The 12,925-nt window shown below is 38.0% G+C and overlaps 1 protein-coding gene across 1 annotated transcript in view; it reads left to right on the plus strand.

Annotated features, from left to right (window-relative positions):
- The window catches only part of Cubn (cubilin), a 275,809-nt gene that overhangs the window by 182,354 nt on the left and 80,530 nt on the right, over window positions 1–12,925 (plus strand). The window contains exons 40-45 of the mRNA XM_071619663.1: window positions 627–824; window positions 2,114–2,260; window positions 4,524–4,714; window positions 4,879–5,062; window positions 10,452–10,626; window positions 11,761–11,939. Coding sequence (XP_071475764.1) covers window positions 627–824; window positions 2,114–2,260; window positions 4,524–4,714; window positions 4,879–5,062; window positions 10,452–10,626; window positions 11,761–11,939 — 1,074 coding nt within the window. The remainder of the gene's footprint in view (window positions 1–626; window positions 825–2,113; window positions 2,261–4,523; window positions 4,715–4,878; window positions 5,063–10,451; window positions 10,627–11,760; window positions 11,940–12,925) is intronic.

The following is a 12,925-nucleotide window of genomic DNA, read 5'->3' on the forward strand; positions in this document are numbered from 1 at the left end:
TTCTTTCTTTTTCTCCCCGCCCCCTTTGGTACCAGAGACTGAACCCAGAGCACGTAAACCCTGAGCCACATCCCCAGTTCTTTTTTATTTTGAGACAGGGTCTTGCTAATTTGCTTAGGGCCTCATTAAGTTGCTAAGACTGGCTTTGAACTTGCAATCCTCCTGCTTCAGCCTCCCAAGATATTGAGATTACAGGCATGCGCCACTGTGCCTGATCTCAAATTTTGTGTTTTCATATTAGGGATGTTTAGATAGTAAAATCTATGCAAATATTCCAAAATTAAAAAAAAAAAACAACTTTAAAATCTGAAAGATTTCTTGTCCGAAGAATTTTGGGTTGTCATATATTTACTTATGCTTACCTAATAATCAACACTCAACAATAAAAGAAGAGTATGACAAAATTATGGCAAACAAGTATAACATGTTACAATTTTCATACATAAAAAAGTGAAATACAGAAATCATGGCCATCTGAATCAGTAAGTTTAATACAATATTTATTGATTTCTTTGAGAAACTTGTCCCAATTGATTTCAGTATAGAGCAATCAATTTAAAGTGGAAAAGCGTTGGTATCTTTCCCTTATTAGAGGTATTCCAAGGTGTTACTTTTTTATTCTGCAGGTGCTTGTGGCGGGTTCCTGAGGACTGGAGAAGCGCCACTCTTTCTTTTCTCCCCAGGCTGGCCTAGCAGCTACAGTAATGGGGCCGACTGTACCTGGCTCATCCAGGCTCCTGATTCTACTGTGGAACTCAACATCCTCTACATGGATGTTGAATCTCACCCAACCTGTGGCTATGATAGCCTCGTGATAAGAGATGGTGAGAAAAATTAAAAGAAAAACATTCTGAATTTCAACACTGACACTTATTTAGTTGTATTCCATTCTCATTATACTTGTTTATAGCCTCTGTTCATCTTGTATGGAATTTCATACATACTATGATCAACGGAGCCATCAAATACTAGAATTGGCCTTAATTTCTGGACAATGTAAGGAAAATCTTAAATTTCCTGATACAAAATGTCAGGAATCACACAAAATTCCTAAGAGAAGACAAATACATTTGAGAAGCCTAAGTAGGAAATAATAGTATGAATTCCCACGTTTTGCTACTTTCTTTAGAAGCCTTGGGGCTAAATAGTGACATTGTGTGTATATCTATGGCTTTAAGATCCAAGGGGAAAATATTTATAATTCTAATACGTTGATTCCTTGTTGTCTCCTGAATCTCTGGTAGAATAAGTAGAATTAAGGGGTAATAAGTTAGCACATTTTCCTTTATATGCAGCTATCGTGTTTTATACAATGACATTATTCATGAGGGACATGAATAATGCTGATATGCAACATGCACAAAGTTGTGCTTCACTATTTGCATGGGCTGGAACGAAGGAAAAGGCTATGAGAGTTCATAGCCTTCACATCAGTGTTTCTCAGTGTGGCCCTCAAATCAACAGCACCGACACCTCCTGAAAACTAGTTAGAAAGGCAGATTCTCAGAAAAAAACAAAGATGTGTTTGCTTTTGACCCACAGGTTGCTAAATGTGCGGGTTTTTTCTACCTTAGACCCTCACCCCTAGCCCATATCCTCTTCACCCTCTAGTGAGAAAAATCAAATGGTAGAGGTCCCCATTGATAGAGGATGGACACTAAGACTTAAACCAGTCCTATAAACATGAGATGAAAAACTCCTCCCTTCCCCCCCCCCCGACCTTTTCTATCAACAATCAGCTATCAGCACATGGCCCCCCAAAACTATTATCTTTCCTGACATTAAGGCATTCCTATGGATATTAAAATTTAATTTTTTTTGATGTAATAGGTGAATCCTTGTGTACATATTCTGAGTGTTAGGCATCTGGTGGAAGCCTTTTAAAAATCTTCAGTAGGAAATTACATCAGTGAAGTAAATTATGGTTGTTCTTTAAAGATTTAATTCTAGTGGCTTGTTTTCTGTTCCATCAATAACTTTTCTCGGAAGCCTAGACTCTGGAATCTCAAGTGTTCTGAGAAATATGTGTGAGCTACTTTGGCTGAGTTGTAAAGGATGGGATATTCTTAAGACACCGCCTTTTCACGCTGATGTTTCCTTTCTTTGGTCACAGGAGACAATAACTTGGCTCAGCCGCTAGCAGTTGTCTGTGGCAGAGAGATCCCTGGGCCCATCCGGTCTACTGGAGAGTACATGTTCATCCGCTTCACCTCTGACTTCAGTATCACTGGGGCAGGCTTCAATGCCTCCTTTCACAAGAGTAATGTGTTCAGACATTTGTTTCCTTTTATCTCCGCTCACCTCTATCTTCTTTCTCTCTAATATGCTCTGCTCATTTTCCCATGCCAGGACACACACAGGTTATAGTCAGAGGACACAGGTCTTTGCCACCTCTGGATGCCCATCCATGTGTCAAGTACTGAGTTTTAATATAAAGCACTGAGACTAAGTTGTACAAAAGGTCTTCTGCCTTCAGGTCTCTGAGTGGGACATCTCATCCCCAAAGGAGGTGTGCTCACGGTGGGCATACTCACGTATGAGTGAGACCTTTGACAAAATTTCTCAGCCTAGCTGAGGGCTGGAACTCACAGACAACACATATCCACAACACATCAAAGGAGAAATAAGTCAATGTTATCTTCAATCCAAGAAATGACAGGTAAACATGATACAGAAAATATCTTCATAAATGCCTTGGTTGAAATCATCCATTCCAAGATTGGCAGGAAGAGTTTGTTGCTCTTGAAATCTGATTTTGATGAGTCAGAGAATGGGTACAGTATGGAAGATTCTGTCATGTGAGTATGATCAAGACTTTCAGAGCTTGACAACATTGAAGTCTCACAATAACTTTATTTATTTAGGTACCTGGGATTGAACCTAGGGGCACTTAACCCCTGAGCCACATCTCCATCCTTTTTTAAAATTTTATTTTGAGATAGGGTCTTGCTGAGTTGCTTAGGGCCTTGATAAGGCTGGCTTTGAACTCCCAATCCTCCTGCCTCAGCCTCCTGAGCCCCTAGGATTACAGATGTGTGCTACCACATCCAGCTCATAATAACTTTAAATCCAAACTAAACTTAAAGAAGTAGTCAATATTCTGTGGAATATTGACTCTCATGTGTGAAAAACATTATCTTAAAGCAGATTCTGAGTCTAATATTAAAAATAAATCTATATTTTCTTCATTATTGTATATAGCTTTTTAGAATCAGGGAAACAGGCTGTATCATGGTTTAAGAGACTAGACTTTGGAATTAGATGGATTAAAGATAAATTTTTACCTCTGTGCTTTAACTAGGTGTGTGAACTTTCCTCACTCACTCTCTGATAAGCTGTTGAGTCCCTAACAAGTGGAAAATTAATGCCTGCTCCAAATACTTCTCACTCTCTCCCAACTGTATGTGTGTGCCAACTCTCCTTTGTAAGTACGTGTGTCTCACGTGATGACACACAATCTACCCATTCACCAATCCCAGTAATTTATACTGTTGCACTCCCTCTAGATTCCAACTACTTTTTCCATTTCCCCCTCTACCATCCTTGTCCGGGCCTCCATTTTCTCCTCGGACTGACAATCCCCTCCTTATTAGATCTCGGGTTGTACTTTCCCTTGCCTGTGCCCCTTACAGTCCTAGTATTGCAGACAGTGATCATGTTATGATTTAAACAAGATGATGCTATTCTGATGTGCAAGACCTTCAGTATCTTCCTCTTACTTGGAATGAGTCCTTTGTACTTCCTGCGTGCCCTGGTCATGCTGTGCTTACGCTCTCACATTCTGCCTCATCCCTCTGATTTCCCCAGTGGACCTCTTAACTTTTACAACACTCTCTGGGATGGAACATTCTTCTCTCACAAGGCCCACGTAGTTCCATTCTTCCTTTCCTTCAGTCCTCTGCTCAAATATTCCTCCAGGACATATCTAACTTCCCCAGGTGATAGAGTACCTACCCTCCACCCTCCACTCCTCCTATTTTTCTTAAAAGACTCTCTTATATATTGTGTATTTTCTTGTCACATCTTTTCCTCCTCTAGAAAGGAAGCTTAAGTTAGACATGATGGTGCTCCAGGCAATTCGGGAGGCTAAGGCAGGAGGATCACAAGTTCAAGAACAGCTTGGTAAATTTAGAGATCCTGCTTCAGAATAAAATTTTAAAAGGGCTGGGGATGTAGCTCAGTGGTAGAGTGATTGCCTAGCATGCATGAGGTTCTGGGTATAATTTCCAGTACTACAAAAATAAACAAATAAAAACGAAGTAGGATTTATGAAAGTATTAAGTTATTTGTTCCTATTACTTCCCTCGGTATCACAGATCATAACAACAGCAACACAAATACCCAGCGGAGTATGCTCAATCAGTATTCATTCTGCCAATTGTTTCCCCTACTTAGATCCCCTTCAGTTTCAAACCTTGTTTCTATTGTCTGCCCTCTGAAAACTACCAAGAAAAATAGGAAAGCCTAAAAAACCTGGTTGTCACTGTCCTTTTAATAACCTGCTTTTCTTTCTTCTTGGAAAGGCTGTGGTGGATATTTGCATGCGGACAGAGGGATTATCACATCCCCCAAGTACCCAGAGACCTACCCTCCAAACCTCAACTGCTCCTGGCACATTTTGGTCCAGAGTGGTCTGACCATCGCTGTCCATTTCGAACAGCCCTTCCACATCCCAAATGGAGATTCTTCTTGCCGCCAAGGGGATTACCTGGTGGTAGGTCTTGCTAGCTGTCCTTTCTAATGACTGTCTCAGTAGACTTCATTTAGAAAACACAGTGGTAATTTTTGTCTCTTAGGACACAAATCAATAGGAGTTTTTTTTTCCACTGCATTTTTCTCAATATAAAGGAGTTATGCAATTTTAATATGTCTTTTCAGCTAAAAAATGGACCTGATATCTATTCTCCGCCTTTGGGACCCCATGGAGGAAATGGTCGTTTTTGTGGCAGTCATCCTTCATCGACTCTGTTCACCTCAGATAATCAAATGTTTGTTCAGTTTATTTCTGACAATAGTAATGGAGGGCAAGGATTTAAGATCAGATATGAGGCAAAGAGTCTAGGTAAGTATATCTATTGAGATTAGATTTTAATTTTTCATGCAATTGCCTTACCTTCCTTGTTTAAATGGATTGGAGGGAAAATCATGGAAATTCTTCTTTTCTGAACAATTAATAAGAAGAACTACCTATGTCAGACACAGTGGCACTCATCTGTAATCCCAGCTGCTTGGGTGGCTGAGGCAGGAGGATCATGAGTTCAAAGCCAGCCTCAGCAAAAGCAAGGCACTAAGCAACTCAGTGAGACCCTGTCTCTAAAGGAAGTACAAAATAGGGCTGGGGGTGTGGCTCAGAGGTTGAGTGCCCCTGAGTTCAATCCCCCTACCAAAAAAAAAAAAAAATAGCTACCTATTATTAAGCACTCAGTATATGCTCGACACTTTAAATATCTCAACATGAATACTTTTTTAAAGAAAAAATCGTTATTTTCCTTTTTCATGTAAGTAAAATAAGGTTTGGACTTTTCTAAGTTAACTTTTTAGAGTTAGTGACCAAAGTGACATTCCCTATGTATACAAAATGAACTGTTCTTATTGATCCCTGAAATATCTTGGAACTTTCCATTATTAAATGTCCAGTTAAACCTAGCTATAGAAACATTGAAAGGATTATAATTGCTTTGTTTAATAATTTGTATGCTTCCTTGGAAAAAAACACTAATTCTAAATCTATTTTTACCCATTTAATTATTCCATATTACAATAGCAATCTTTATTTAATTAACTTTAACTGCATTTAATTATGACTAATTCTGTGGCAATAATTTGAATTTTGTGATATTTATTTTTGTTTAGTTGACTAACTAAATAGGCATAGCTTCAAAAACAGGAAGTAGGATCAATGGAGAGCAATAGCAATAATCACTCTTTGTTTATTGTCCTGAAATTAGATAATGTGGATTTCAGGATAGTATTGTGATCTTAATTCCAGATTCTTGAATACATTTCAAAATACATATTGATCTCAGTGAAACCATAATTGTGCATTCTCCCAGATATGAGAATTTAAAGTGTCAGCCTCACTTCTTTTATTTTGGGAAAGGAAAGGAAATAAAAGTCTCCATTAATTATCACACACAAAAAAATCATCTAGTAGCTTGAGTAGGTTCCAGAGCAACAGGTGATATACATCTGTCACTCCAGCTGTGGTCCACAGAACGAGCTCTAGCTCCAATGCTTTATGGCTGTGAACTCATCCTTCCCTAACCCCAGACTGAGCTTTGTGGTTGTTGTGAATGGTTTGATTTTACCTGTTTATGGAAACATTATCAGAGTAACAGTGCCTAATGAGCAGACTTCAGCCCAACTCTACTGTTCCATTCACTTATGTTTTTTAGGCCAACATTTCATGATAATTCAGATGCACTAGGGTTTACTTGACAACATTGCTTTTCTATTCCTTTGTGGACTCACACTGTTCAAGTTGGTTGTGGCCATTACCTCTTCCCATTCTTGCTTCAGGCTTATGACTTTTCTTAATATTAGATTTAAACAAAGGTCTTTTTGTTTCAAAACCTATTGTTGGACAACCCCAAACGAGATGATCACTCTTGTTTCTTCATACTAAGTTAATCATTTTCCCTAACTGGAACCAGGATGTTGCTTCTCCTGACTACTGGCTACTTTCCACCATGTATACTTTAAGTCCACTCCCATTTCTTTAACATATATTCCTGTGTGAATAACATTTGACATCAAATTTGCCTTGTTTTATATCATCTTTTCCTAGAGACATCTCTTCACTGTGGTTGATTGAGATGTCTTTTATTCTCACCTCATTAATTGTCCCTTTAGTTAATTAATCAAACATTTATAAAGTGCTTCTTGTTGTGCAAGCTACCAAATTCTGTCGGGGAGTTCATTACAGTGGAGAAGACAGGCTAGCAAAGGCACAGTTAACATATGGCATAATTCATGCTAGGCGGAGGAATACATCAGGAGCTATGTAAACAGGTAGAAGAAACAGTCTAGCTGATAAGATCAGAGAAGGTTCCCAGAGCAGGTAGATAGACAGAGGGATCTGTCAACTAGTGAAGGAAAGGGTAGGACAATGTATAGTGTCTCAGTGTTAAAAGATAAGGCAAATTCGGTTTTGAAAGAATTTACTACTATTGGAAAATAGAGTTAAAAGGATGTAAATATGGTGATGAAGTAGTCAGGAATCATTATGCTCAGGGCCACAAATACCACCCTAAGGACAGAAGATGTTAGCCAGGAGGTTAAGGGGGGACATTGAAAGATTTTAATCCCAAGCATGCATAGCATAATCAAATTAGAAATTGGTATTTCTGCATTATTGAAAATATATTGTAGGAGGAAAGGCTAAAAAGAGAGACCTGACAAAAAAAGTTAAGTGGGGGAAAAATATTAAGTTCTGAACTAAGGCAATGAAAGTAATAAGGCAGAAGAAAGGGTATACTGAAAGGTTTATAAATACAGAATTGAGTGGATGCAGGTCACTTGGATGTGGAAGGTGAGGGAAGACATGGAGGAGCCATGGATAATTACTGGGTTTCTGGCTGGGTGAGTGCATTTTTTTTGTGAACATTTATTAAAAGCTTTCCATGTGGCTAATATTGAAGGATATAGCAGTAAACAAATGGAATCCATGTCCTCATTGAGCTTAATTTTAGTCTTATAGTACAGATAAGAAATAAGTAAAATATGTACTTATGGTAAATATGTCCTATGGTATAAAGTATGTAGGATGGGGCTAGGGTTGTGGCTCAGAGGTAGAGCGCTTACCTACCATGCGTGAGGCACTGGGTTCGATCCTCAGCACCACATAAAAAATGAATAAATAAAATAAAGATATTGTGTCCATCTACAACTAAAAAAATTTCTTTACAAAAAATAAAAATGAAGATATTGTGTTCACCTATAACTGAAAAAAAATGTTTTTTAAAAAAATATGTAGGATAAAAACAAGGTAGTAAAGGTGGATACAGAGTGCCAGTAGCGGGGAGGCGAAGCCAGCACTCTTGGGTGTAGAACTCTGGAAGGGCAATCAGACAATTCCAGTTTAAGACATGTTCAGTTTGAAATCTCTAAGTTAAGTCCAGTGAAGATGTGTGGTAGGATGTTGGGACATGAGTCTAGAGGTCAGAAGAGGGATCTAGACTGAATTTGTAACTATAGGAATCATCAAAATATTTGTAGGTGAAGACATGAGGCTATAACGTTAATCAGATGAGGGGTGACGGCCAGTGTCTCATTTGGGGGTTCTTCTTCCTGCCAAGGAGGGTGTAAGCCATCTGAAAAATTAACATCTAGAATAATTAGTGAAGAACAAAAGACAGAGTCAGAAAGATATTTTTAAAAGTGGAGCCCCTGATAGATCTAGTCCACATAGGAAGTGGAGCTAGACAATAGCAAATGACTCCAGAGGTTTATTTAAGGGGGCACATCAAAGGCAGGGATAAAGTTTCAAGGGCAGAGTCTTGCTTCTTCATGTCTTTCAGTCAGCAGGTTGATTGGCATCTTGGTGGGTCGCCCCCATCTCAGAGATGGCTGTGAGACTACAGTAGGTCACCCCATCTCCCATGCTGTGTGGGACATGGCAGAGCAGAATAGGTATTCACAATGTCTCTGGGCAGTCTTACACAGAGAAAATAAATGTCCACTGGTAGTTCCCAGACACCAGATGTTCCTATTCACTACTAGGCTGCGATGCCGACAAAGTCCATGCACAGCCCACGGACAGCTATCAAAAATCAGAAAATTATTTAGAGGGAGAAGATGAAAGACCTATAGAAAGATTCCTGGAAATCTCCAGCAATGTCAGGAAAGCCCTGGAAAGAGACACCCAAAGGCCAGAGGAGAAGGGGGGATAGGAGCAAAAGAAGAGGAACTGGGTGTCTACGAAGCTGAGGGATGCAAATGAAAGGAGGGAAGAAGTAGTCAACCATCTTAAATGCTATGAATATAAAATAAGTATTAAAAAGGATCTTTGGGCATCCAGTTTCCAGGTGATTGACAGCTTGAACAAGAGTGCTTGATAGTTTTGAAGAATGAAATATTTGGTTGGGCTGGGTGGAGATTAACAGCACTGGAGGAGAGAGGTAAAGCACAAGATCCTTGAGGGGACGGAATAGGATGGGGTCCTGATCCAAATGCAGGAAGATAATTGAGAAGAAGAGGGTAGAGATGCAGGTGAATTTCTTCAGGATGGTAACAGATAGGAAATTATAAATTGACAGTATTCTTATTTGGAATTTTTTGTATTTTCTTTGTCAAGTAAAATATCATGTAGCGTGTTGAGAATCAAGAGGGAATGGGGAGAATAAAGGGATCAGGGAATAAAGTTTCACATGACTATCTTCATTTTATGAAAAGCAATGGAAAAATTGTTTATATGAAAAGTAGTAGGAGAATAGGGTGGCAAAGCTGAGACTGGGGAACATTTATATTCAGTGGCACTATTTGCACAAATGACTTGAACACAACCACGACATTTTGCAAGGGGAGTCTGAAGGAAAGATATGGAGCAAGGGAGGTAAAGACTGTCAAAGGGCTTTTCAATTTGGGCTTTCAGAGACTCTGGTAGTTCTAAGTCATGGCAAAATTCAGGATGTGGCCATAAGCAGCTGAATAGCAGAGGAAGTATATAGTTTGAGTTTAGTAGATCAAGGACGTGTGACTCAGTCATTGAACAGGTTAATTTCATTGGCATGGTAAATAGGCTTATTCTTGCCTACTTCATTTGCTGAAATTGCCAAAGAATAATTATTGATAAAAGAAAGGTAGTTTTATGTTTTAGAAAAGACCCTTTGTTCTTTATCTTCTTGGCGGGGGCGGGGGAGACTAATAAATCCTTTTATGTCATCTTTAATAAATCCTTTTATGTCATCTCTGTCTTGCTCTTTAAATGTACCTAAATCCTGAAGATGTATAATGAATGGATGTCCAAAAATTTGTACAAATATATATCTGCTTAGTTTTAAAAGCATATCAAGGTCATGGCTGTACTCAACTGAACAATAACCACCAGTTTATTTACATGCTCAACAAAGTGGTGGAAATGTATGCATGCTTCTAACATGCTGCAGAAACTGTGTCTGTCATTTTGTTGACTTTAAGGAGGAATTAAGTTTCCAACAAGATAGGTGGCAAATTAAAAAGTGACACACCTGGATCTGGGTGTGGTAGCACGCACCTATAGTCCCAGCTACTTAGGAGGGTAAGGCAGGAGGATGGCTTAAACCCAGGAGTTCAAGATCAGCCTGGTTCAACACAGTGAGACTCCTTTCAAGGAAAAAAAAAAAAAAAAAAGATAATTCCAGATGGAAGGAAATGGAGACTGGAAATGAAGATAAATTGATTTTAGAAAATGATTGTAGCAATGAACTGTCCTTCACCAGACTGTAAATTGATTTAACTGTGTTTCCTGACAGCCTGTGGGGGCAATATCTACATCCATGATGCTGATTCTGCTGGATATGTGACCTCCCCCAACTACCCTGGCAATTATCCGCAGCATGCGGATTGCATCTGGATCATAGCTACTCCTCCGGGAAACGCTATAAGGTTGCAGTTTGAAGATCAATTCAATATCGAAGTAACACCCAAGTAGGTCACCTCTGTTTTCATTTTTCTCTCATCCACGCTCAGTACTCTTTAGCTGTCATGTCTCAGAACAATTCATTTCTTCTTAGCAGTACACCCTGTATAGGAAATCTAGGGACAAAGGGACAAGCTTGATGCCTTGAGCCTGAAAACCATGCCTGCCAGCCACTCTCCTATCAGCTGAGCAGATTATGAAAACAGATATTGTCCCTTCTGACCTTTCAGACATCCTCCAAGAGACATTGAGGGTAGCTGTTTAAGATTTATGTTATCTGTTGTTCTTCCCACAGGAAAAGTATAGTGCCTCTGGTAGATGAGTATTTATCTGCCTAGCCTTATATTCAATGTCATGGATGATAAAATATCTATTTAACAAATGGGAATTTGTGTTAGGTGGCACCAGGGGTCACAAGAGTCAGAAACAGCACTAAAGCAAATATTGGTTTCTTAAAGGATTACAACCCAGAGAGTATATCTTACTATGTCTTAGGTAGTCCGTAAGACACCATCTATGGTTTTTCTCTTTGTTTTAATGAAAGTGTTCATACACTGCATAAATCCATATGTGATACAAAACTTGATAGTAGAGTTTTGCTTCCCATTTCTGGGCACCAGATATACTATTCTCCCACTCACTGTGCATTAATTGGCTGCTTTGACTTTCTCAGGAAACATTAAGTAAAGACTTGACCTCATTTTATGGATGGAGAAAATTCCAGCTGAGGCTCTCCATTATCCCCTGTCACAGAGCTGCCAAATAAGAGTTCAGATTTCCATTGTGAAATGTATCAAATTATCATGTGAAACATAACTCCAGTTATCTTGAAATCCACAGGGGTTAGTTTGAAAATGACTTTTTATATTTGTAAAACTAAAACAGAATTTGGAAGGCAAATAAATATTCTCTAGTGTGATACATGGAAAACCTGTCTTTCTGAGCTACTAATGGTTGTATTATCATCAGAAAAATTACAGCATTTTAAAATGACATGAAGCTTAAATGGACTCTCTCATGATACCTTATGCTATAGAAATGATACATAGTAATCTCCTTAGAGAAAAGTAGTGAAGTCTTCATTATTTAAATAAGTCAAAGCTATTGGCCTTGTAAATTTAACAGATTTCCCCCCCCTTTAGTTGTTCTTCTAGTTACCTTGAGTTGCGGGACGGAGTTGATTCAAATGCTCCAGTACTTTCCAAATTTTGTGGGATATCTTTGCCCAGCAGCCAGTTGTCCTCAAGAGAGGTTATGTATCTGAGATTTCGGTCTGACAATAGCTCCACTCACGTGGGATTCAAGGCCAAGTATTCTATAGGTAACATTTTATTTTTACATTAAATAAGAAAGTAGTAAAATGAATGTGTTCCAATTTTTAAAAATAAGTCTATCTGCATAATTTTAAGAATTATTTAATGATAGAAATAAGAGTATAATGTTTAAAACTGAAGTCATTTATCAATTTTAATTTTTAAAATTGATTTTTTAAATCATTTTGATTTTAAAACACTATTTTAGTAAACTAGTCTACTTTATATTTTTTCTAATTTGTGAAAAATATGTTCAGTTAAATCATTTTCCTTCTTTTTATCACAACATAATATATATATCTACATATAGCATAAGTTTAAATGATAAAATTATTTAGTAATAAAACCATTGGATTTAGAACAGTGACTGAACACCTACCTCATCATTAATAGAAAAATGGAGGGTTTTTTTCCCCCAATCTCAAATGCCACATCAGTCACTGAATTAAAAGCAGATATATTTTCTTGGTGTTTGATTTCCTTATTTTAAAAATGTACAATAAGTATACATATTGAAGATTAACTTCAATTTGATGATTATGACATGACAATTATTGTCTGGAGGGGGTCTGGATACTAGCCAAACAAATATTTCATATAGCAAGGACTCGGAAAGCCTAGTTGTAACAATATTTAACTTGTACCATAGGTCATTTTATATCCAGAGTCAGTTGTGTATAATTTAATCTAGCTGTCTCTTCTACCTGATAAAAAAATAATTGAATAGTAATTTTCAAGATCCTGAGATACCAGTTACTACAACACGATGTTGATTTGACAGATAAACTAGAAATAGCAGGCATTACCGATCAATAGCAGTACCCCTTCCAGCTAAGTCTCTAGAATCATTAATCTATCAATCTATCAGTTGGTTCATGAAATGACATTTACTTGAAACTAATAGCTCTCACATAGTGTCCCAATAGAATTAATGTGACATTACAGAATACGCCATTCAATGGTCATCTTCCGTTTCCCATTATTGATTGCACTT

The sequence above is a fragment of the Marmota flaviventris genome, chromosome 12, assembly GCF_047511675.1.
Source record: "Marmota flaviventris isolate mMarFla1 chromosome 12, mMarFla1.hap1, whole genome shotgun sequence".
Taxonomy (NCBI): domain Eukaryota; kingdom Metazoa; phylum Chordata; class Mammalia; order Rodentia; family Sciuridae; genus Marmota; species Marmota flaviventris.